The sequence below is a fragment of the Mesocricetus auratus genome, unplaced genomic scaffold, assembly GCF_017639785.1.
Source record: "Mesocricetus auratus isolate SY011 unplaced genomic scaffold, BCM_Maur_2.0 Super-Scaffold_100691, whole genome shotgun sequence".
Lineage (NCBI taxonomy): Eukaryota > Metazoa > Chordata > Mammalia > Rodentia > Cricetidae > Mesocricetus > Mesocricetus auratus.
The window spans coordinates 692,501-718,904 of NW_024429267.1; the positions used below are offsets into that span (position 1 = coordinate 692,501).

The 26,404-nt window shown below is 41.6% G+C and overlaps 1 protein-coding gene across 8 annotated transcripts in view; it reads right to left on the bottom strand.

Moving 5' to 3' along the window:
- The window catches only part of Lrrc49 (leucine rich repeat containing 49), a 103,345-nt gene that overhangs the window by 60,422 nt on the left and 16,519 nt on the right, over positions 1-26,404 (bottom strand). For 6 of the 8 annotated variants that reach the window (XM_040739675.1, XM_040739673.1, XM_040739678.1 and 3 more), the window contains 2 exons: positions 19,895-20,038; positions 3,273-3,334 (listed from right to left, as the gene is read on the bottom strand). In XM_040739675.1, coding sequence (XP_040595609.1) covers positions 3,273-3,334; positions 19,895-20,038 — 206 coding nt within the window. Of the gene's footprint in view, positions 1-3,272; positions 3,360-3,457; positions 3,576-19,894; positions 20,039-26,404 lie in introns of those variants that run through there. The other 2 variants (XM_040739680.1, XM_040739679.1) reach the window with 2 other exon arrangements.

A 26,404-nucleotide genomic window follows, 5' to 3' on the forward strand; every position in this document is an offset into this window, starting at 1 on the left:
GGTCACCAGGGCACAGAGGTCACTAGGGCAGGGTTGCAGGTATATTCTTATGACAGGGGTCATCAGGGCAGAGTTATAGGCATATCCTTATGGAAATAGAGACTAAGAGAAGGTTTCTAGGTATGTTCTGATAGTCAAGGTCACCAGGGCAGGGCTCTAGGTATGTCCTGAGGATAGAGGTCACCAGGGAAAGGTTTTAGATATGCGCTTATTGTAGAGGTCAACAGGGCAGAGTTCTAGGTATGTTCTGATGCTAAGGTCATCAGGGATCCTACACTCCCAGGAGACAAGTTTCTTTTCTGTATGTGCATATCCCAAACTACAGATAAGATGCTCCCTCAGCATCCTCTGCACACAGCACTCCTGAAATTACCATCTATATTCACCGAGCCTTTAAAAAGATCTGTGTTGAAGAAGTAAATTGTCTTAGTCATTGTTCTATTGCTGTAAAGAGACACCATGACCATTATCAACTATTATAAAAGAAAACATTTCATTGGGACTTGCTTACATTCAGAGGTTTAGTCCATTATCATGACGGTGGGAAGCATGGATGCATGCAAGCAGAATTAGTGCCGCAGAGGCCCCTGAGAGTTCTACATCCAGACAGGCAGGCAGAAAGAAGAGAGCGAGAGCACCATTGGGCCTGGGTTGGGCTTCTGAAACCCCAACTTCCTCCAACAAGGCCACACCCATCCCCAACAAGTCTATACCTCCTAATGTCACTCCCTAAGCATTCAAGTATATGAGCCTACGAGAGCCATTCTTATTCAAACTATCCCATAAATCTATCTCTGAATTTCATAGTGAAATCTCATTTTGGAACTTTCTGTATTTCCACAAGGCATCTCAGAGTTGATGCAAATGGACCACTAAGAATCCAACAACTTGGAAGTCCTACTACAGAAAGGGTCAATAGACTTCCCCCTCTAAATGGCCATATACTGGATATTTTCATTTGCCAAAACAGTCGGCATCTCTACAGAAAGGACTAGAAACTCCTACAATATGTGCCTTACTTTGTTGCTTCTTCTCTTTGTGACCTCTGCCACACAGGAACACTGGACTGTAAAGCCTGGTAACTCTATTAACCAGAACATGGAGCTCAGAAAATACACTGAATCATCACTGAAGGTGGTCTCTTGTGTTCTGTAGCATAGCTTACTGTTATACGTGTATCTTAAGTAAAGTTTATACAAATGTTTTCAAGGCTTGTTCTCCAAGAGATTTTTCTTCCACAGACCCAATGTATTCATGATACAAAACCTCTGGGCCATAGATATCAACACAGAGCAACAGATCATAATATAAAACTTAAAGGCAGTGGTGGCACATGCCTTTAATCCCAGGATTGAGGAGGCAGAGGCAGACAGATCTCTGTGAGTTTGAGGCCAGCCTGGTGTACAGAGTAAGTTCTAGGACAGCCAGGACTATTTCACAGAGAAACCCTGTCTCAAAACAAAACAAAAAACCCAAACAACAACAAAAACCCTCTGGTCACAGATATCAAAACAGACAGAGCAACAGCTCTACTTTGACCCCGACACAGTTCAGGTGGAAACACTAAAGAAAATTCAAAGCTTAGCTTGTGGAGAAACACAGAGAAAGCCATTGCTGGGAGAACAAAAGCCTTGAAATAAACCTTATTTATTTCTCAGTTTCTTAGGAAATCGTGCTTTTCAAGAAAAAAATCCCATTAATCTTATTTTGCTGTCTGGGTGAACTTCCCTTCCAGATTTTGAAGTAAAGTTCTTCAGTATGTAAGCAGCCAAAGCCAACTACTTACAAGCCTAAAGTTTAGGAGTTCAGAGAGCTGGTGCCCTAAGGCCTGGGAGTAGCATCATCTATGTATAAGCAAATACATAACTCTTCAGTTGCTCACACAAACAACAAGAAGAAACGAGTGCACCGCAGACTAGGGAAATCTAAGGGTTTGCAGCAGCTTAAACAGTGAATACGGTCTTTAGAGCAGTGGTTCTCAATCTGTAGGTCTGACCCCTTTGGGTTGCATATCACATGGTGTGCATATCAGATATTTACATTACGATTCATAACAGTAGCAAAATTACAGTTATGAAGTAGCAATGAAAATAATTTTATGGCTGGGGGTCAAAACAACTTGAGGAAATGTATTAAAGTGTAGCAGCATTAGGCAGGTTGAGAATCACTGCTCTAGAGCATCTTTAGGTAGAAATCCCTTGAAGAAAACCAATGCCAACAAAAGAACTTACACCACAAACACACACACACACACACACAGAGGACAGCAGAGCAGCTAGAAAAGTAGCTTGCAGACTGAGAGGAACACTGAAAGTCCTTCAGAAAACTTTCATGCTTTCCTATGGAGGAGAAAAAGGAGACTTGAAGGGCATTTCTTCTGAAATACCACCTTTCTAAAATGCTCACCATCTTCTGATAATTGTTTTCTTTTAAATACAGGATAGGAAGATGAGGCTAAACTTAGGAATGGGGGGTGAACAGAAAGATGCACAACACTCCATGATTTCTAGGCCTCAGAAGCACAGACCTGCAGTCCGGTAAGACTGTGCATTTAAACTTAATGATTCACTTGCACAAGTTCAAGTCCAGAGAATAGTATTGAAGACAAACTAAAGAGTGGAGGGAAGTCACGGAGTCAAGCCCAGACAAAGATTCAGGGAAGGAGGAAGAAAAGACCAGGGAAATGGGAGGTCTCCCTGCACTGAAAAGTCGGCCTCTGCCTCTGCTTCAGTTCTGTAACCTCCCCCACTAACCCGAACAAGACATCATGATATAAGGACAAGGATGGCAAGCAAACCATGGGTGTCTCTTCTAGTATCCTTCCCTTAGCAGCATTCATTCTAAGCAGAGAGACTCACTTGGAAGGCAGGCACGGCCTAATTCCCATGCAGCTCGGTGACAAATATAGCCTGCTTTATTAAAACTGCTCAGTGGCTGTACAAACTGCAGATGATAATTTATGAAAGAAACTAATTCAATTGACTAAGGCAGTGGCTGTCAAACAAAGGACAGCAAATACACACTGACAGCTCCATGCAGCCCACCAGCATAACTAAAGAAAGGCCATGCTTTGCTAATTGCATCATCTTTAGCAACAGAGGCAGAAGACACAAGAGCTTCCTTTTCCCAACAAAGAACTTTGTCATGGGTGGTTCTCCCATTTTCAAATGTAAAACCCTTCAGGACAGTAAAACTCTCCACTACGTTAACTATCTCAAAGCACTGGAGCCCACACAGACGAGTTATCTATTAATGACGACAGTCCCACATACCTAGATATATTGTTGAAGCTGAGAAAGAGGCGTTGGAGGCAGGGCAAATTATCCACATCTTTCTAGAAGAAAACAGAAAGCAAAAATCTGTCAGTGGAAAGAAAAGAATACCATATTAAAATGCTTGTTTGCTCAGCTGCTGGAAGACATTCATGTCGTTTCCCCCTCCCGCAGCCTCGCTCCACCGTTCATTTCCAATGGACTCGGAGATCCATTCTTCTCTGCTGCAGAGCAAGTGGGAGGGTTTCAGCACATCCGCAGAACGAGCTGCCCCAGCCAGCGCTAGCAAGGTGAAAAGCCGTGCAGGGAGCTGGGAGCGCTGCGGCGAGCCTCCGAGAGCCTGCTTGTGGGAAGGATGCCAGGATGCTACTTCAGCATTTACTGTAGCATAGCGGTGTGAGCAGGGCTCGCTCAAAGTCACTTTTCAAAGGGAGACATTCAAAAGCTTTCCAAACAATGGTATAAATTTCAAAGTGATTTGCCTCATTAGTCTCAAACTGTTGGAAATAGATCACTGAGTTATAAAGACCCAATGCAGAAAAAAACAGCCAAAGTAAAAGCAGATCATAATGTCACAGGGAGGCATGACAAGGTCAGTTTCTAATCTAGGCAGAAATTGAAGGGTTAGACTATATGCTCAAACATGTGCTAAAAGCATTTCTGTAGTTCTTAGTAAATACCAAAACATTTAGGCTCAGATGACTAAAACACAATTACAAAATAAAAACACCCAATTTCATTAGGAAACAAACAAACAAAAAAACCTTCTGAAAAGCATGACATACTAGAGGCATGGACCCTGCAGAGGAAGTGAGGCAGTTTGACTTAGTCTAGAGAGCAGCTGAGGCTGCTGCAGGTCAGGGCGGAGAGTAGGCTGGCAGGGTGACCACACAGCCCCAGAGGCTGAGACAGGGCATTCTGGACTTAGGCACTCAGTCACTTCCCCGGTGGAACTGTCATTTCCAGTACAGCATCTGTCTTCTACAGTAACTGCCATCCTCCTGCCTCCCTGAAAACCCTGATTCACAAAGGTGAGGAGCGGTTTCTAGATCTTTCCATGGTCAAGGTGCAAGTCTGCAGAAAACAGAACAGCAGACTAACACCCACCCATGCCCCGTGATTTAGAGTGATGAATTTTCTAAGCTGGCACACTTCGAGAATCATCTCTTCAAGCCACTTCTTTCTCACTTTCCCACACTTGAGGAGGAGTGCAGGCTTCACTCCATGACCCTGTTTGCTACAGGAAATGGCTGCTGCTGTTTTATCTTTCCAGAAACGAATCAAAGCTGACCTGAAAGTCCTCTCTCTGCTCTCTTGTTCCCAAATTCCTCCTGAGCTCTACCTCAGTGTTTCTGGGCACAAGCACTGCTGGCATCAGCTGGGGTGGAGGCAGTGGCCTGCATCTCCTTAGAGGCAGAGCATCCTTTTAGAGACTGCAGTCTCACTGTCTCTCCCAGGCCACAGGCACAGCATACACACTCCTTTCAAGACATGATTGTTTTACAAATAAAATACGAACTCAGATTATTTTTAGGGACATGTTAAGCTTTTTTGACAAAATTGTAATGCTTTTGTGTTTATCTTCTTTTACAAAATCTATTTTAGCAGAAGTTATCAATTTTTCAAAATCATTAACTGTCACTTCTTGATAGTTATAAAATATACTCATAAAAATTGAAAACTAAAAATCCAAATTTAGTTTACATACATCTCAATAACCACTTGGGTAGCTAGCCTTCCCAGGACTTCAGAAAGCAAAATGATTCCCCACAACATTTTTGTTGTGCCAAATTTAACATCAAGAGGAAATAATGATTTTTTAATATTTCTAAAGATTTTAAGATATATTTTCATAGCTAAATTCCAACATCACAACAGATAAAAAGAAAATATATTTGTCCTATTAATCAATTACCTAGGCATGAATTTCTTATAGTAAAAAGATCTATTAAAAAGTACTAAAATATGGCCCTTCTAATATAAGCACTGTACCCAACTAGTAGGATTCACCACCCAGGGAGGTAAAGAGGGCCCCAGTAGTGCCCACATGGCAGGGGACAGGGACAAGTGCACACACAGCCTCCCTCAGACAAGCACAGAGGGTCCTGGTCAAGAGACAAATGGAACAGATCACCTCAAGTCCTGACCTCAGAGACAAATGTTACTGCACTCAGGGCAACTTTATTATTAACATCTGAACCCTCAATTAATAGGTAAATGGAGTTTGTTCTATTGCTAGAAAACAAAAGAACAAGCCACTGAGGTTTAACACAATGGTCCAACACTAACTTTGAAAACCTCAAAAAAAAAAAGAAAGAAAGAAAGAAAGAAAATCTCACTTAGCAGTGTCCAACAATCTGAATCCACTCTATCACAAATGTATCAAACTTAATTGAGCATTTAAGGCCTACATTAAGGCCTTATTTTTATAGAGTATTTAATTTTTTATTTTAATGTACTTATTTTATGTGTATGAATGTTTTATCTTCATGTATGTCCCCAGAATAGGGAAAAGAGTGTTGCATCCCCTGGAACTGCCAGTTATAAGCAGCCATGTGGGTGCTGGGAACCGAACCCGAGTCCTCTAGCAGAGCAGCCAGTTCTCTTAACCAAAGAGCCATCTCTCCAGCCCCTTAAAGCCTGCTTTTCTTTCTTTAAATAATTCTTAAAGGTATATACTTTTCTTTTTAGGATCTATAAGTTTTGTTATTATTGTTTAAAGGGTTTTTTGTTTTTTTAGTTTTTGAAATTTAAAGGTCATTATAACATTTCCCCCTTCCCTTTCCTCCCTCTGACACTTCCCACAGACCCTCCTCAAATTCATGACCTCTTTTTCTTTAATTGTTGCTATAGATGTATATTTCTAAATACATAAACACAACCAGCTCAGCTGCTACAATGTTACTTGTACATATATGATTTCAGGGCTAACCATTTGGTATTAGATTCCCTGGGGTGGACTTCAATAAATATCTTGCATTCACCTTCAGAAACCAGACCAAGACTACAGTAAGGTAACAGGCTCTAAGCTGAGCTTTGTCGGTGAGTTATTCTGACGGTAGGACGAAAACCCATCCACCTACTTGGCACCAAACTATGGTGTAAGTATATTGGAGTCATAGAGGAAGGAGAATTGGGAGTTAGAATTCTGCAAGGAAGCTCAAGCCTTATCTTTTTAAGGAAAAGCCAACTAATTAATTTTATTGTCACAGACTCAATAGTCCCAGCACATCTCTTCTAGAGGTAACTATTTCACAAGCAGAGAGACTATTATGGGACAGCTAGAATATATATATATATATATATATGTATACATATATATATGCATAAAAGAAAATGTTGATGTCTACAGAAATATTTGCAGGTCACATTATTAATCTGCTCATCATCTTAAATTTATTTCACTTGAAGCAGATTTCTGAAGTTTGATTTAAAGCATTTCACATCATTTCAAAATATAACCCTGTTAAAAATAAAGCTGAGTGAAATTATGAACTTTAAGACTGATGCAGGTTAGAATTCCTTATTTTTCCAAAGAACAAGTTTGCATCTGAGGAACTTGTTTCCTCTGCTCAACACTGTTCTCCATATTCCCCAACTCTGTAACAGAACTGAATGACTCAGCAATCTGCCTGTATATAATGTCTATTACTCATGACTCAGCAATCTGCCTGTATAGAACATCTATTACTCAGGCTATTCTTAGTGACTCTTCCTACAGAGGAATAAGGAAGAAGCAAGGTGAAGACACGGGGTGTGGTAATGCAGCAAACAGGACAAAGAGGACTGGAAGAAACCTTCTTTACTCCTGTTTTCATTATTAAAAATTTCAAGGTACAATGCACATAGATGAAATGATTTCAATTTGGAAAATTATACATGGATTTATTGGTCATATACTCGTTTTCATTAGAAGACTAAGTTAATTCCAAACTACCTGTTTCAGTCATCACTTTGAGCACAGACACACATATCCAAGGGCAGTAATCACTAAGCCATCACATACATCACTCTAACCACACATTTCTTTAAATGCCAATGAAAACAGCCAGTATCTGAAAGCTATTACTATTCTTATCTGCTTTTCCAGTTTCCTATCCTTTCTGTGGCAATCGATATCAATCAATCTAGCAGCATGCTTCTTTTCTGATTTGATTTCCATTTATAAAGTTGTAATCTCACCAAAGAAAAGCAAAGGAGGCATTACAAATCAGACTAGAAAGCAGGTACTCGTATGCTAACCAGACTAGAAAGCAGGTACTCGTATGCTGACCAGACTAGAAAGCAGGTACTCGTATGCTGACCAGAATAGAAAGCAGGTACTCGTATGCTGACCAGACTAGAAAGCAGGTACTCGTATGCTGACCAGACTAGAAAGCAGGTACTCGTATGCTGACCAGACTAGAAAGCAGGTACTCGTATGCTGACCAGACTAGAAAGCAGGTACTCGTATGCTGACCAGACTAGAAAGCAGGTACTCGTATGCTGACCAGACTAGAAAGCAGGTACTCGTATGCTGACCAGACTAGAAAGCAGGTACTCGTATGCTGACCAGACTAGAAAGCAGGTACTCGTATGCTGACCAGACTAGAAAGCAGGTACTCGTATGCTGACCAGACTAGAAAGCAGGTACTCGTATGCTAACCAGACTAGAAAGCAGGTACTCGTATGCTAACCAGACTAGAAAGCAGGTACTCGTATGCTAACCAGACTAGAAAGCAGGTACTCGTATGCTAACCAGACTAGAAAGCAGGTACTCGTATGCTGACCAGACTAGAAAGCAGGTACTCGTATGCTGACCAGACTAGAAAGCAGGTACTCGTATGCTGACCAGACTAGAAAGCAGGTACTCGTATGCTGACCAGACTAGAAAGCAGGTACTCGTATGCTGACCAGACTAGAAAGCAGGTACTCGTATGCTGACCAGACTAGAAAGCAGGTACTCGTATGCTGACCAGACTAGAAAGCAGGTACTCGTATGCTGACCAGACTAGAAAGCAGGTACTCGTATGCTGACCAGACTACAAAGCAGGTACTCGTATGCTGACCAGACTACAAAGCAGGTACTCGTATGCTGACCAGACTAGAAAGCAGGTACTCGTATGCTGACCAGACTAGAAAGCAGGTACTCGTATGCTAACCAGACTAGAAAGCAGGTACTCATATGCTGACCAGACTAGAAAGCAGGTACTCGTATGCTGACCAGACTAGAAAGCAGGTACTCGTATGCTGACCAGACTAGAAAGCAGGTACTCGTATGCTGACCAGACTAGAAAGCAGGTACTCGTATGCTGACCAGACTAGAAAGCAGGTACTCGTATGCTAACCAGACTAGAAAGCAGGTACTCGTATGCTGACCAGACTAGAAAGCAGGTACTCGTATGCTGACCAGACTAGAAAGCAGGTACTCGTATGCTGACCAGACTAGAAAGCAGGTACTCGTATGCTGACCAGACTAGAAAGCAGGTACTCGTATGCTGACCAGACTAGAAAGCAGGTACTCGTATGCTGACCAGACTAGAAAGCAGGTACTCGTATGCTGACCAGACTAGAAAGCAGGTACTCGTATGCTAACCAGACTAGAAAGCAGGTACTCGTATGCTGACCAGACTACAAAGCAGGTACTCATATGCTGACCAGACTACAAAGCAGGTACTCGTATGCTGACCAGACTAGAAAGCAGGTACTCGTATGCTGACCAGACTAGAAAGCAGGTACTCGTATGCTGACCAGACTAGAAAGCAGGTACTCGTATGCTGACCAGACTAGAAAGCAGGTACTCGTATGCTGACCAGACTAGAAAGCAGGTACTCGTATGCTGACCAGACTACAAAGCAGGTACTCGTATGCTGACCAGACTACAAAGCAGGTACTCGTATGCTGACCAGACTAGAAAGCAGGTACTCGTATGCTGACCAGACTAGAAAGCAGGTACTCGTATGCTGACCAGACTAGAAAGCAGGTACTCGTATGCTGACCAGACTAGAAAGCAGGTACTCGTATGCTGACCAGACTAGAAAGCAGGTACTCGTATGCTGACCAGACTAGAAAGCAGGTACTTGTATGCTGACCAGACTAGAAAGCAGGTACTCGTATGCTGACCAGACTAGAAAGCAGGTACTCGTATGCTGACCAGACTAGAAAGCAGGTACTCGTATGCTAACTAGACTAGAAAGCAGGTACTCGTATGCTAACCAGACTAGAAAGCAGGTACTCGTATGCTGACTAGGGAGACTCCCATCCCTACTCTCTGGAAGCACTCTACAAGTGGAGCCTGATAGATTCTAAGCCTCCTAGCAAAACTGTCTGGAAAACACAAACTCAACAAGTTTCACAGCATTCTGATGATCCCAAACTTTGAAACTCTACAGAAAAACTGCCATGAGGAAGACTGAGCTGACATGTCAGTCAGCGGGGGGAGAGAATAATCTCAATGCTGACTGCAGACATCTACAATTAAAAATTACTAGAGAAGTAAGGAAACATGGCACCAGGAGTGAAAAACCTTCAGAGCTTATGGAAAACATGGCACAACTTCTAGATGGAAAAAAAAAAAAGACAATTACTGAAAACACAATAGTTGAGACTGAAAATCAGATTAAACAAGAGTTTAAAAAAATCAGTTTCAAGGTAAAAGTAGAGAAGTAATAACAAAGCAAAGATGTACCCGGGAGAAATTAAAATGGCAAAAAATATTAAAGAGAGATTAAAAAATAAGCAGAGGCAGGCTGATCTCTGTGAGTTTGAGGCCAGCCTGGTCTACAGAGTGAGTTCCAGGACAACCTCCAAAGCAATACAGAGAAACCCTGTCTCGAAAAAAAAAAAAAAGAAAAAAGAAATAAGCAATATAATGAGAGGACTTGAACTATATACTGAGGATTAGTAGAAAGGGAAAATTGAAGGCACTTTTTATGAAAATGCAGATACAGAGAGTTCCTATAATTAATGAAAGACATGATCATGCAGATTCTGGAGACAAAAATACTAGGTTTGTTAATAAAAATTACCATTATTTTAAAATCTATGTAGCACCTAGAAAAAATGAAGGTGCCATACCTGGGATGGTGCAGTCTATTCCAGAGAAGTTTTAGTGGCAAATGTACTGAAATTTCCCAATATCATAAAATATGAGTCAAGGAGAGAATACTTTAAGCACAGTGGTAGACATGGGCAAGAAGAGCAGGTCTAGAAAACTCATTTTTAATTACCACTTACTTTGACAAACATGACAATTCAGTTTGGTGGGAAAATAGGTCTTTTCAATAAAACATGGCCAAGAAAATAGACATCCATATGTAGATAACATGAACTATCATCTACTATCTTCTAACACACAAAGTTAACTAAAGGCAGCTCACAGCCCTGAATGATGAGAAAAAACTGTAAAGCTTCTAGAAGGAACACAGGATACACAGTCATGACTCTGTAATAGGAAGAATATTCCTCCGGCAGGACACAGGAGACACGGATGACAGAGGAGTTCAAGTTAGAGATGATGCCACCAAAGCAGAAAGCTTCCACATACTAAAACTGTTCTGAAAAAGTAAAAAGGCAAGCCATGGAACTCCCTGTAGACATACAGATAGATACTGGGATAGACAGACAGAGGCAGAAAGACAGACAGATAGCGACAGATCACACACAGAGACAAGAGACACAGAGAGAGACATCAAAGGGCTGAATCTAGAATGTCATATGACTTTTAAAAGCAATAGTCTAGATCGATGCTTCATCACAGATGACAGACAAAATACTTGAAAGAAACAGGGTGCTATCACCCATCAAGGAAATGCAAATCTAAAACAATGAGAATTACAGAAATGAACTAAACAGATGCTCAGTGCCAACTATTTCTGATGAACATTTACAATAAAGTCAGACAGCTTCTGATAAATTCAGACATTCACATGACATTCCTTTGTTTCTACCTTGAAGAAATAGAGATTTAGGCCCATTAAAATAAATAGATAAATAAAAATAACAAGAACACCCATAGCAACTTTGTGCAGGTCAAAAAGTAGAAAGAAGATTGGAAAACAAGCAAGCAAATGCTATGACAGCTTTTCTCCATTGGAATCTAACCCAGCAACTGAAAATGTTGATAAACACAACAAATTGATAGCCAAAAAAACATATCAAATACATGGAAGAATCAATGTTTATATACTCATGTGCTAAACAATGGCCTCATAGCTAATGACTACGCACACAGTATAATCTAGATATGTGCAGGTCATACCACCCAGGCTTACATAATGTTTATGACGTCAATCAAGCAACAAAACCAAATTTCCAAGTGTGTATGTGGCCGCAAACACTTTATATAAAGTACACATGTAAACAAAATCATTCAGAGACAGACATCAGAAAAACTCTGGAATAGGGACAGGACTGACTAGAAAAAGGACGCAGGAGAACTTTCTGGAATAAAAGTAACATTTTAGACATCTTGATCTGGTTGGCAGTTACATTAAAATAAAAGCATGTTGAATTATATAGCAAAGACTGTGTATTTTATTGCATCTAGATTATAACTCAGTCAAGTCTAGAGGAGAGTTCTCAGCACTGTGGGAACATGGAGGGCACAGTGTTATAGAGTCTCCTTTCCTGCTTACAAGAATGGCCTCCAAGCAGTGACAACTCATTCTGTCTATCTCTATTATATGCAACAAATAAAGCAGAGCTGGGGAAGAGTTCAGTGAGCAGGGGTGCCTGCTACCAAGCCTGATAACCTGATTGATGACCTGAGTTTGATCACTGAGGCCATTATGATGTTAGGAGAGAGCTGACTCTTGCCAAACTGTTATCTGGCCTCCACACCAATGTTGGGACCCAAGTCCCCCTCTCTTCAGTCCACGAAATAAGAATGGAAAAAATTAAATAAATAAAGCAAAATATGAACTGTTGACATGGCTCTTATTTTAAAACTTCTTTTATGCATTTCAGAAGGTTGCTCAGTTTCTCCTCCTTCCTGCTGCACCGTTTGGCAGGGCGCAGGCAGCCTCTCGGAACCTAGCCCAGTAATAGCATAGAACAGAGTGCCATGAACACTTAGCGCTGTACTCCTTTTACTACATTTGGTTCTTAATTATAGTAGATGGACGTACAGTCATTTTCAGCAAAACTTGTCATCTATTCCACAAACATTACGCTTAGGCTCTCAGTGCTCTAGTCCCATCCCTTTGGCAGACAGAGTAATGTTTCATTTGCACAGAGCACTAGCTTGTCACTTCAGAGACTGCACCTTAATGTGGGGTAACCTAAGGTTTTCATGTCACTAGAGTAAGCACAGCGGAGCTTTTGGGAGAGCCAGTACAGGAGAAATGCTGAGCTCTCGGCACAGTTGTCAAGAATTCATAAAAAAGGCACAGCTCCTTAAAAAACAAATACAGTCAGGGAATTTGTATTTAAGCTGAAGAATGCAGCCCAAAATGCTGGTTGTGATTAGAACAGTGCATGCTCCTACAATATTGCTCAGTAAAGTTGTAAGTAACTAAGAGCCCAACACATAATGATGAACAATTTGTCAGCAAGAAATATCAACTTCAAAGTTTTATTCTTTAGAATATCACATCAAAATATTGACCATGTTATAGACAAATATTGGTGACATGCTAGGCAATATAACAAACTTCAAAGAACCAATCCATATTCATTGGACAAAAAACAATTAAATTAGGAAAGACAACTATAATAAAATGAATAAGAAAATTGTATATTTCAAAAATTAAAATTATAGTCCAGGGGCTTGGGAGGGGGCAGAAATACAGGCAGAGTGACCAAAAGAAAACAAGTAGGACAAAAATTGTCCTTAGATTAAAGGAAACTACCAAGACAGTGAAGACTACACCCAGTCAGAATCAAAATCACCCAGCCAATTTCCCAATTAATTTTCACTAAATGTCTAAGGAATGCATTATCTTTACCTCATACCTGGAGATTTTAAGTAGGAAAGCAAAGTGGGAAATCAAAGGACATGTCAGTAAGAGGCTCTCTGTAACCCTCTGGGGCAGTCACAGTATCACAGAATGAGTGCCAGAAAAGTAAGAGGAAAAGGAATTGCAGAACATCTCAAGTATTGTAAATATCAATATTACAAACAACCCTAGTGAATGCCTTCAGGACTGTGCACAAATTACGCCTAGAATATGTCAGCAATATGTTAAAATAATCTAAGCATCTTGAAAATTAATTTGCAAGTTCCATGGATTTAAGAATAGAATCTAACAGGACCTATGTAAAACTTACAGAAAATATTTTAATAAAATTCAACTATTATTCATAATATAAACTTATAGCAAATTTAAAAATAATAGAAGACAATTTCTTAGGCTGGAGAGAAGGTGAATTCTTGCTCTGTGAGCAAGAGGACCTGAGTCTGAATTCCTAGCCCACATGCACAGAGCTGGCAGGGCTGCATACATCCATATCTCCTGTCTCAAGAAAATGCAGTGGCTGCACACACCTGATGTCCTATCTCAAGGCAATACAGTGGCTGTGCACATCCATGTCTCCTATCTCAAGGCAATACAGTGGCTGTGCACATTTATGTCTCCTATCTCAAGGCAATACAGTGGCTGTGCACATCCATATCTCCTATCTCAAGGCAATACAGTGGCTGTGCACATCCATATCTCCTATCTCAAGGCAATACAGTGGCTGCACACATCCATGTCTCCTATCTCAAGGCAATACAGTGGCTGTGCACATCCATGTCTCCTATCTCAAGGCAATACAGTGGCTGTGCACATTTATGTCTCCTATCTCAAGGCAATACAGTGGCTGCACACATCCATATCTCCTATCTCAAGGCAATACAGTGGCTGTGCACATCCATATCTCCTATCTTAAGGCAATGCAGTGGCTGCGCACACCTGATTTCCTGTCTCAAGGCAATGAAATGACTCCACACATCCATATCTCCTGTCTAAAGGCAATACAATGAGGGCGTTAAGTGCAAGTCCTGTTCCTCTCTGCGTGCACACATATGGGCACTGCACCCACACACTCACACGCATGTAACATTCAGATTTCCTCAGGTTGGTAAATGGCAGCTAATGAATGTGATCCATTTCCTTTAAAACGGAAAGTAATCAAGAGTTCCCCTGCGCTTCCACTTCAGCTTTGTGCTAAGGGTTATCTAGCTCAATCGAACACAGAGCAATCGAATTCAGTGTCTTGTAAGGGTCCTCCACTTGATGCCACCTTCTACACGTCCTCACACGATGTAGGGCAACAGGCTCCTCCAAGCCTCTCTATAAAGGAATTCATTCCATTTGTCTACTTACCCCCTGCCTCTCAAGACTTTCACACTGGTGACAAGGTCTCCACAAAGTTTTAGAGGGGGACAAACATTAAAACACACAGTAATATATAATGGTTAGTACGAAACTTCTATTATTTGTTTAGAAAAAAAACAAACACCCAAACAATTCTAAACAGAATACCCATTTAGATAACTTACATATTACTAGAATAAATGCTCAGAGCAAGGTTGCTACAGAAAAAAATCAGTGAACCAAATTAACAATGGTTCCACATGTTACCAAGAGCAGCAAACCAATTTCTTAACAAAAATTTCATAATATTAACAAAAAATAAGATATATGGGAAGAAATCTAACAAAAACCATGTCAGCTATCTGTGGACTTTCAAGATAACCAACATAATAGTTCTGCATCTACCTAAGCTTTCTAATGATTCCTGTGTTGCCCTCCACATATAGATAATTGGTGTGTTCTCTCTTCTCCCACTCCAGCATTCCTTAGTTACCTACAGGTATTTGTGTAGGGTTGAGACTCATGGTATTTCTCCTGTCCACTCTGGAATGTCTACTGTTGTCTTTGTTCAGCTCATGTCTGGTCAGTCATGTTGGTGAGACTTTATGAATGTAACTTCTGACATTCCTAGAAGACACAGTCTCACAGCAAACTCCCTGATCCTGTGGCTGTTACAGTCTTTCAACTCCCTCTTCCATAGAAAATAATCTAATTATACTTTTTTAAAAGAAGGCAAGAAAACAAACAGGAAAGAGCTGATTTCTCATTGGTCAAGAAGTTAGTTTAGTGGCTGAGACCAAGGAACCTTCAGAGCAATATTTTTAATGAGATAGAAAAGAACAGATGAGAATGTGTTGGTTCTCAGAAGAGGCAGGTGTGTGCCCTTGAAATGTTTTCATTTTCTGTAATGCAACCATATGGACTTGTATGGAGCAGCCATTACATTAATTTGTTATTATAGACTGTAACAAAACCTTCTAAAAGGTCTGTCTGTAGAGACAGACATGCACAAAGATATGGAATGTACTTGTGTCACTTGTAATAAGGAAAAATTGCAAATAATATAACTGTCCAGTATAAGATGGAATACTATATAGCTACCAAAAGTAGTGAACTAGAGCTATATGTACTAAAATCAATGACTTTCATGGTGTCAGAGCAAAATCAGAAAACATGAACTATGAGATGGTGTCCATGCACAAAACACTTAAAAGCATGCAATCCTATTACTATGCACTGTCTATGAATTTTTAAAAAATAAACTAAATGGAGCTGGGGAAATAGCTTGGTGGTTGTCTTAGTTAAGTTTTTATTGCTGTGATGAGACACCATGGCCATGACAACTCTTATAAATAAAAACATTTCATTGAGGGGGCTTGCTTACAGTTTCAGAGGCTTAATCCATTATCATCATAGTGGGGAGCATGGCAGCATGCTGGCAGACATGGTGCTGGAGCTTAGAGTCCTACATCTTGAATCAGAGTCAACAGGAAGTCAACTAACTGTCATACTGAGTGAAGCTTGAGAAGAGACCTCAAAGCCCACCCCCACAGTGATGTACTTCCTCTAACAAGATCACACTTCCTAACAGTGCCACTCCCTTTGGGGACCATTTTCTTTCAAACCACCACAGTGGTAGAGTGCTAACTGAAGTGTGGAAAGCCCTGGGCTGATCCCTCGCACTGTAAACAAGAAGAGAGGGAAACAGATGTGTGTGAGAACAACACCAAACTCAGGAGGAGGCTACCTCTGTGAGGAGACAGTGGCGGGGAGGGGAACACAAAGGCCTGGGCTGTGCTCAAAAGGGTTTCGTTTATTAATCTGGGTGAGAGTTACCAAAACTGATATATTATTCCCAGTTATTGTGGAAGCCGAGTCTCACTCTAGTCCACGCTCATCTGGACTCACCATGAAGCTGAGGCTGGACTTGACCTCATGGTAAACCCTCTCCAGCCTCCCAATAGTTGGGAGTACAGACCTGAGCACCACACCCAAGTTTTTATTTTTAAAAGGGAACGCCACCATGGAAACTAAACAGATATTTAGCTCAACACTGACCCAATTTCCAAGAAAGGATTAGCAAACAAACATCAGTCTTGACTCTGAACACATGAGAAGTTTCTGTTCACAAGGTAACATGTTTCCTCCCTGAGGCTCAATAGAAACATACCGACCTAAGTAAATTCTCAGAAATCAAGAAAGCAGGAGAGTGGTAACTGGCAGATCGACATTTCAGATGGATTTCAGGAAGCCGATGTAACTTCCCAAGAGATGGCTCTGAGCAGAAGGGACCACAGCTGGGAACCGCAAGAGAGATGCTTCACTTGACACAAGTTCCCCAGACAAGAGGCCATGGCAGTCCTGCTCAGTCTGGGCATGCTAAGATCAGGCCTGGACAGCATGAATAAAGCACATTGGGTAGGTGTGTAATCCGTCTGCTCAACAGCAATGCCTGAACCAATACTAACTCTACCCCACCCTCCTCATGCACACAGCCAGCATGTCCAGAGCAGTTGGCTGAAGGAGTCCCAGGTATAGTAGGCAGGACAAGAGGGTGGTACTTCCTCTAGGAAGAGGGTTAGTAATGGCAACAACAGACAAGGGGGCGGGTGGGAGACACACATCATGACAGGAAGAGCATCTCATTCAGCACAAAAGGAAACAAAGTCTTTCTACTCAACAAAATAAAATTTTTCTTATTTCAGCAGTCACCATGTGAGGCAGCTTTCCTTTCCACTCATCCTGAAGGGATGTTGTCCAATTCAATGAGGTATGCAATCTAGCAATCAACTGAGAAAGACAGAGACAGGAGAGACACTGCCCCCTTCCATCCCTTATGGCTAAACAAGGGCTCAAACACCCAAGCCACTACCCAATGTGTGTTTTTATTTTAAAGATACTAGTCGAAGGGCTGGGGGTCGTTCAGTGTCAGAGCACTTGCCTAAAGAGTACCAACAAGGCTGGAAAGGGAGCAGAGTGGTTAAGACACCTCTGCATTTGCAGAGGCCCAGGGCTTAGTTCTGAGCACCCGCATCAGGCAGCTCACAACCACCTACTCCTACTTCAGAGATGCCAGGCCTCTGACCTCCTCAGACATCTGCACCTACACGTAAAAATAATAATAAATCCTAATGATCATCAGCCATTTTAAAAAAGCCATATATAGTGGAGCACACCTATAATCTCAGCACCTGGGAGGTGGAGGCAGGAGGATTAGGGGGTCAATCCTTGGCAATAGAAGGAATTAAAGACAGTATGGGCTCCATGAGACCCTGTCTCACCCCAAATCTTCCACACTCTCAAACAAAGAGTAACCATGGTAACTGAACCCAAGGACAGGAAAAGGTGAAGGAAAAAAATGTAACCTTAAATTTTAAAGTCTTTTGCATTCTTTAAGCAAAGGTTGCATGCCAGACTTGGGAGCTCACACCTTTAATCCCAGCGTTCTGCAGGCACAGGCAGGTACAGTTATGTGAGCTCCAGGCCAACCAAGGCTATATAATAGAAGGCCCTGTCTGAGGGAAGAACTGAACTAATACCCTTACATGTACATTCAACTTCCTGCATTACCTGCACTATACTTTTCATTATGAAAGATCTATGCATGGCATCCTTGTCTTTCTAAGTTTTATGAATGGATACAATTTTCTTTCCCATAGATACTGCTGCTGGCTCAGCTGCTACAGCAATGAGGAAAGACTATACTCACTGGGCAATAGGTGAGTTCCTGGCTGAATGGCATGTGCTTTTCCAGGCAGGAACATGCTGACCCCAACTAGCTGGGGGGGGGGTGCATGGGGACAGACTAGTCCTGACTGAGCAGCCTATGCGGATTCACAGCAGAGTAATCCAGTCTGGAAACTGAAAACAAACAGGCCCAGTTCCACCATTTCACCCAACCTGAGGAGGACTCGACACAATTCAGAAATTGTGCAATAATCCACTTCTTGGAAAAGGTTCTGAAAGTATCCTCCTCTCCCAGAAGACATGGATGCTAGCTGCCTTAGATTTTCTGGAGAAATCGAAAGCAAAACCAATTGATACAAGGGAGCATCATCTAGCCCCACATTTGTAAACCACAGAGAGCACACTACTCTTTACTGAGGATGGGTTCCATTAGGATGTGCCTTTAAAAGTGCAAGAATGACATCAGAGAGGTCCAAATGAAGCTTTTCTGCAGTGTTGAAACAAAGGAAACTTTTAAAATGATGATGGTGCCAAGTCCACTTGGCTGGTATCTAATCATAAAATGGAAGACAGGTGTTTCTAGGACCTTCCACCTTTGTATCAATACATAAGACCTCCACATCAGGCCACTATTTAGTCACCTATTTCCAACAAAACCATCAAGTCCTTCTATAGGGGGAGAAGTAGGGGTAGCCACCCTATGGATGCTGGGAACTGAAGCCAGGTTCTGACACCACAGCGGAAGATCCAAAGTTTTCACCATGAAGCAAGGAGATGAGCATCACGTGATTTTAAGATCCACTGCTATTTTTCTGCCAACACAGCTTAACAGTCAAGCCCAGTGGTTCTCAACCTTCCTGACTCTGCGACTCTTCTATGCAGTTCCTCATGCTGTGGTGACCCCAACCATAAAATTATTTTCATTGCTACTTCATAATTGTAATGTTTGCTATTGTTATGAATCATACTGTAAATATCTGTGTTTTCTAATGGTCTTAGGCAACCCCATTTTACCCAGGGTCATGACCCACAGGTTGAGACCCACTTTCAAGTCAGACTGAAAGCTCAGGTTTTGTCCCCACAATATGTCTCTTTCCCCTCTGCTCACACACAGGTCTAAGATGTTGTGATGTCCTTTTTTAGAGTAAGCAAATCAAGAGAGACACAAATGTCATTTAAGACCAATTACTTCATTTTTAAACAAATCTGAAATGAGACCCAGACAGTTCCAGGATTTGACCCAGGGTCACACAACTGGTCAGAGGTAAAGCTGAGACCTGCACTAGGTCTCTGCAGTCCTATGCAATCTTCCCTTTCATCATGAGGCCTCCTTAGACCTGCCAAAAGATGACCATATGGACCTCTACATCTTCTCTCTAGGCCTTTCCTTTCTAACTCAGTACCATGACAGAGGGATAAGGGGCACTTATCAGGTACACCAGCTGCTTCATTTAGACATAACACTTCCACCATTTTTAATTTTATATTTATCATTTAAAACAGAAAATGCCTTTCTTTCCAGATCAACATATACAAAGCTCCATCATTATAGTCACAGTTCAGAAAAAAAAACCTAAATAACTTAAGATTCTGGCATTACACACATGCTTCCTTCAGCAAGAAGCAGGGAGAATCTCCAGTCACGGTGGTACTCACCACGAAGGTGATCTGATTGTGTCGGAGGTTAAGTTCAGTTAGTGAATCCAGACCATTGAGATTGTCAACGTGACTCAAGAGGTTCCTGGCAAGGTTTAAAACTCTCAAATCGCACAAATGATTGACATTTTCAATTTTGGTGATCTGTAAAAAAAAAAGGGGGGGGGAGGAGCATGATTAGCATATACATGTCATAAAACTCCAAAAATAAAATATTCCAAGTCACCAGATTTAGTGACAAGTTTATGCCAAGACAAAATTATACAGAGATATTTATAGTCCATTTAAGTGTCTCACTGCAAGTCCTATGAAGCCATTTAACTTGTGAAAATTAGCTAAGAATCCTAGTTGACAATTTGACCATAACAAACATGTAGAGTAAACTTCCTCAAATGGCCAATGAGTCCCTTTGGAGCAGCTCTAAGTCTGCCAGGTCCTACATCTGTCATACCTGTCATACAGAAACTGCCTCCGGCCCTGAGCCACATGCTCACAATGCTCTGTCAAGGCAAATCAAGCCTCTCAGGGGAAAAAGCAAAGGACAGGACTGACATGGGACTGTCAGGATCTTGAGGGCAGTGAAGGGTCTGAATGATTGAAGGGACAAGGAGCTCCAGTGGGAGGAAAAGATGAACTCTGTAAGAGAAGTACTTAGGTCAGGAAATAACGCCTAGTTAGGGTGCAGTGTGGTAGGCACTGCCCTGCAAAAGAATGCCATGGAAGCCACAGAAGCACATGAGCACAGAGACACAGCAGAGCAGCCTAAATGCTCAGGAAGGGAGGGAGCACAGCATGATGTTAAGCCCCCCTATTATTACTCAGCCAGCACAGCCCAAAGGTTGAGTGTCTCCAACACAGGAGGTGGGAGAGTACTCATCCACCTCTTCACAGGACATCCTTAAGAAACAGTGGGGTACTCCATGTATCACTTTTCATTAAGGATCTCAGGGGCTGGGAAGACCCTCTCAGGGTTGAGAGAGCTGCTGCTCTTGGAGAGGACCAGAATTCAGTTCCTAGCATCCACATGGAAGCTCACAACTGCCTGTAACTCCAGCACCAGGGGATCCAATGCCCTCTCCTGGCCTCTTTTTATTTTAAAATAGATTTCAGCATCAGTAAATATGAATCTGTTTGTTTACATTGCTGTAACCATTTGATCTTTTTTTTAAAAATCTAACATTTCAAAGCAAATGTTTGCTAAAAGACTGTCTTTTTAGATTCACAATACAGTTTCCATGCTGTTACCTGGACTCTTTACAACCAACAAACATCATCTAGTTTCTTTCTAGGCCCCAGAAGAGACATATGCAATGGTGTACAATAAATTGGAAAATATATGAAGGAAACCTGTGGTTATGTTTAAAATTTGTTCCAAGATTTTTCATCTATTTGATTTAAAGTGAAATAAAGTTATATAAAAATTTAAAGAGAAATAACAAGTTATGGAGACTTATAGATGGCAGAACTGTACAAAAAGATAGAGTAAGACATGACAATAAATGTATGATGTAATTTGAAATATATGTACTTAATGAAATTGCAACATTAGACTGTATAAAAGAAAATCAGTAATGTAAACAATCACACATGAGCTTGAAAAACTCTCCCAAAATACAGAGAAAAACAAGAAATAGGAGGATGAAAGAAAGACAGGTGTGGAGGTGGACACGGGCTGTAATTATAACAGAAAAAATGAACTGTAACTCTGCTGGGCTCAAGAAAAACACACATGGGTTACTATGGGGTGGGATCAGTGTGCCCCCACAAGCCCCCATGGAAGGTTTGTTTCTCAACCTGCAGGTATTGGGAAGTGCCACGAGTATTCAGACTTAAGGCCTAGAGAAAGGTCATTAGGGACCTGGGATGTGTCCCTGAGGGGATTATGGGACCTCAGACTCCCCTCTTGTTCTGTTTCTTGGTCCAAGATGTAAATGCTCTCTCTAGTGATTTCTCCTGGCTTTGCCTGAAGCCCCGATACAGCCACCTTATTTTGAATTTGAACCTTTGTGAGCAAAAAATGAAACTTTCCTTTACTACTTAAGGTGACATATGTCAGAGATTTTGTTTTATGACTAAGGCACATGTACAGCAGTTCTTTCTTCTGCATATATTCCTGAACATTCCCTTTAGAAACTGTGTTTCTCCAATTCCTCAAATACCATGGGGCCTGGAACTAGAGCCACCTGTATTTTTCTGTTACTTCTACTTTGGAAACTTTGTTAGTTCTTGGACATAAGTATTAGTCTGTAACTTTAAAATATATTTATCTTATGTATATGAGTGTTTTGCCTATATGTTTGCATGTGTACCATGTGTATGCTTTGTGCTGTTGGAGGTCAGAAGAGGGCACTGATTCCCTGGAACTGGAGGTATAGATGGTTGTGTGCCACCATGTAGGTGCTAAGAATTGAAACCAGGTCCTCTGTAAGAGCAACATATGGTCTTAACCACTGAGCAATCTCTCCAGCCCCATTAATCTATGAATCTGGAAAGATACCACGAGGGACGTTGTTTAGTTTCTTACAACTCAGTTAAGTCACAGCAATTAGTGGAATAAAGTCAGTTATTCTCTCAGCTATGGACAAAGACACAATCACAGAGAAAGTGACAGAAGCTTTAGGCAAAGAGCACTCATAAACACTTTGATTAATCTACTTCATAGATCGACAAAACAATGACCGGAATGTTAAACCACATTGACTAGAGAGTCCAGGCCTTCTGAACACACCAGGAAATTTGTGTGTTCGGGTGCCTGGATAAAGACAAATTTCCCACCTCTGGATAAGGAAAGGTACCATCTGCCAACATAGGAAGGGTTCGCTCTCCCTGAAAGAGCTATTACTGAAAGAGCAGAATTTTCTAGAAGCCCATTTGTATCTTGTTGAAGCATCCCTAGGAAAACAACCAAATAAAAATCTATATTCACCACTGTTCTCATAGAGAAGGCTAACCCTTGGTGTATCCACTTTTTAAATATTTATTCAATCTGTCACCTTAACATGCCTACCACTAAGGTGTCCCCATTGCAAGATTACTATGACTAGTGTCCCAACTGTCCTCTCTCCAGAGAACAGTTTCCCCCTGCACCAGTCAGTCCTTTATCACTTAATACAAGCAAGAGTTTTCCAGAAAGAGGAAATATTAATTGAGGAAGTGCCACCATCAAACTGGCCTATAGGTAAGTGCATGGGGGCGTTTTCTTAATTGACTTATATTGGAGGGCACAACCCTCTGTGTGTAGTGCCATGTCTGGACAGTTGGTCCTGGTTGCTAGAGGAAAGTTGGCTGAACAAGCAATGGAGAGAAAGCCAGTAAGCAGCACCCTTCTGCTGTCTCTGCTTCAGTTCCTGCCTCCAAGTTCCTGTCTGACTTTTGTTCGTGATAGACCATACACTTTAGGCTGAAGCAAACCCTTTACTCCCTGGGGTGATTTTGGTAATGGCGTTTATCACAGCAATAGAAAACAAGCTACGACAGCTCCTCTCCATCTCTTCCCATGCCCTGACCCATTTCCTGACCAGAACCGTCACTCCTCAAAACACTTCCATATCCATAAGACAACTATGCTTAACGTCATGTTCAATAGATAATCTTAATTTCTAATGAATAGAATAAAGTAGAAAAGACCAATTATCAGATATTGATTGATTGACTGATTTAGTGATTCACTTATAGTATCACCTGTACTGCCTATTGCAAAAACATGGCTTCATTTGTTACCTGGAACAGAATGACCTAGAGAAATTGCTGTTATTGCCCTTAACCTGATGACTGCCACATAGGCTTCTTGATGACTGCCACGTAAGCTTCTGTAAAATCTTGCTTGCTTGCTCCCCCGCCTTATAGAATATAAAGTGAGAATACGAACTGAACCAATAATACCAAGGCCTTACAGGAGCTGTCCTAGCTTCGGTCCCCCAGTGACACCTCCTCTTCTCCATCTCACTGGTGTCAGAGTCCCCCAGTGACACCTCCTCTCCATCTCACTGGTGCCAGGGTCCCCCAGTGACACCTCCTCTCCATCTCACTGGTGCCAGGGTCCCCCAGTGACACCTCCTCTTCTCCATCTCACTGGTGTCAGAGTCCACCAGTGACATCTCCTCTCCTCCATCTCACTGGTGTGGGAGTGCTTACTCCAGAAAGGTTCCCACATTGCTAATGAGAGTAAATTCTAAAGATCAAACTCTTTCCCTTAACTGGTGTTTAGCTTTATTTATTTCATTACATTTATTCATTTTATTTAGGGCAAAGACATGCACATGTCCAGCATGAATGTGCAGATCAGAGAACGACTGTGGGAGTTTGTTCTTTCCTCCTACCATGTGGGTTCCAGGAGCAGAACTCAGGTAGTCAGGTTTGGGAGTACATGCCTTTCCCTCTTAGCTGTCTCACAGACCCTGCTGCTAAATTTGATGTTTTTATTGAATGGTTCTTCTCTCTCTCTCGGTTTTTCAAGGCAGGGTTTCTCTGTGGCTTTGGAGGCTCTCCTGGAACTAACTCTTGTAGACCAGGCTAGTCTCGAACTCACAGAAACCCGCCTGCCTCTGCCTCCCCAGTGCTGGGATTAAAGGCATGCACCAAAAACTGCCCAGCTGAGTGGTTCATCTCCTGAAGTTTTAGGGACCTAATGTCATGAAGGCTGTCCCTCTTTGTTCTGAAATATACCAAAGTTTTGCTTGTTAAAGTTGGATATTTTAAAAGAAGATTTAAATTCTCATTTCAAACTCCCCCTTTGTGCCTATGGAACTTTAAGAAATAACTATTTGGTACAAATGTGCAATCTTAATATCAGATTGTCAGCATGGTAAAGCTATAAAATATGCAATACAGCTGAGAGGTGGTGGTGCACGCCTTTAATCCCAGCACTCAGGAGACAGAGACAGGTGGATCTCTGTGAGTTCTAAGCCGCCTGGTCCACAAAGCTACACAGGGAAACTCTGTCTTGAAAGACAAAAAAAAAAAAAAAAAAAAAAAGCAATAAAGTGAGCCTATGAAGCACAGAGTGTTTTCCTGAACAGTGGCCAGCAGATGACGCTTGCACGTGATCAAGTGACATGGCACTTATTACAGGTACCTGTGAATTCTCAAAGGTATATCATAACTTGAAAAACCTCATGCACCTATTATTTCAATATCAAAATAGTCTTACTAAAAGTATTAGCATCACAAAATGCTTCACTGTACCTGCAATGATAGCTTTAAAAATGGTATATATGACTGACAGCTGATCTGATTGCCAGTTGACTGGATGTAGAATGAACTAAAAATACAGGCCAAAGAACACTCCAGAGGGTTGTTTTTCATCAGAAGAAAGGGTGGGAGGATCTGCCTTAAGTGCAGGTGGCACCTTCTGGTGGTAGCCGCAATAAATGGGTACAGAAGAGGGAAACTTTGCTTTTTTGCTGCTTGCCCTCACTCTTGCTGGCAAGGTCTACTTCTGAGGCGCCCCTTCACAGGTGTTAGAACCAACATCTCTGGGCTTCCACTGTAAACTGAACACCAGAAGCTCTCCCAGAATCCTCCAGGCCTGTTCACCAGATTGGGACTGCTGAGGCATCCAGCCTTGTGGACTGAGCAACTAGCAGATTCTTGTTCTCTCCAGTGGGAGACAGAATTGTTGGGCTATGTGAACCATATTGTATGAAACATTTTAATAAAACAGACACACACATATATACTGTCTTAGTTACGGTTTCTATTCCTATGATGAAACACCATGACCAAAGCAACCTTGGGGAGGAAAGGATTTATTTGGCTCATACTTCCACATTGTAGTCCGTCACTGAAGGAAGGCAGGACAAGAATCTGGAGGCCAGAGCTGAAGCAGAGGCCACAGAGCGGTGCTGCTTACTGGCTTGCTCCTTATGGCTTGCTCAGCCTACTTTCTTAAAGAACACAGATCACCAGCCAACAGACAGCACCACTCAAAATGGGCTGGGCCCTCCCACATCAATCACTAATTAAGAAAAATGCCCTACAGCTGGATACTATGAAGGCAATTTCTCAAGTGAGGTTTCCCTCCTTTCAGATAGCGCTAGCTTGTATCAAGGTGACACAGAACTAGGCAGCATATATACATTCTATCAGTTCTGTTCCTATAGAGTACCCTGACCAGTAAGTATGCTACAAGATAAAATATCAATTCCTTATTATGATTTTAAGAAACAAACTTAAAAACCCACAAGGGCATGAAGGTCACAAAATCCAGGACAGTAATGACTTCTGATGAAGAAGCAAGGGGTGGGATGAAGGAGAAATCCTGATAAAGAAGGAAGTCAATAAGGTTACAGTTCTTGAGACTTTGCCTAAATAAAAACTGCCATAATCACACAGACCCCCGCGGTCTCATCTGTGATTTACTTCTAAGAAACTAGAAAACCCTGCACTATAAGGCTGAAGACCTTGGAAAGTCAATTAATCCATAAAGTGACTCTTAAAATTCAATATTAGTGTGATTCTTGAAACATGTATAAAACCAAATGTGCTGGAGACTTTCAAAGAAAGAGGGAG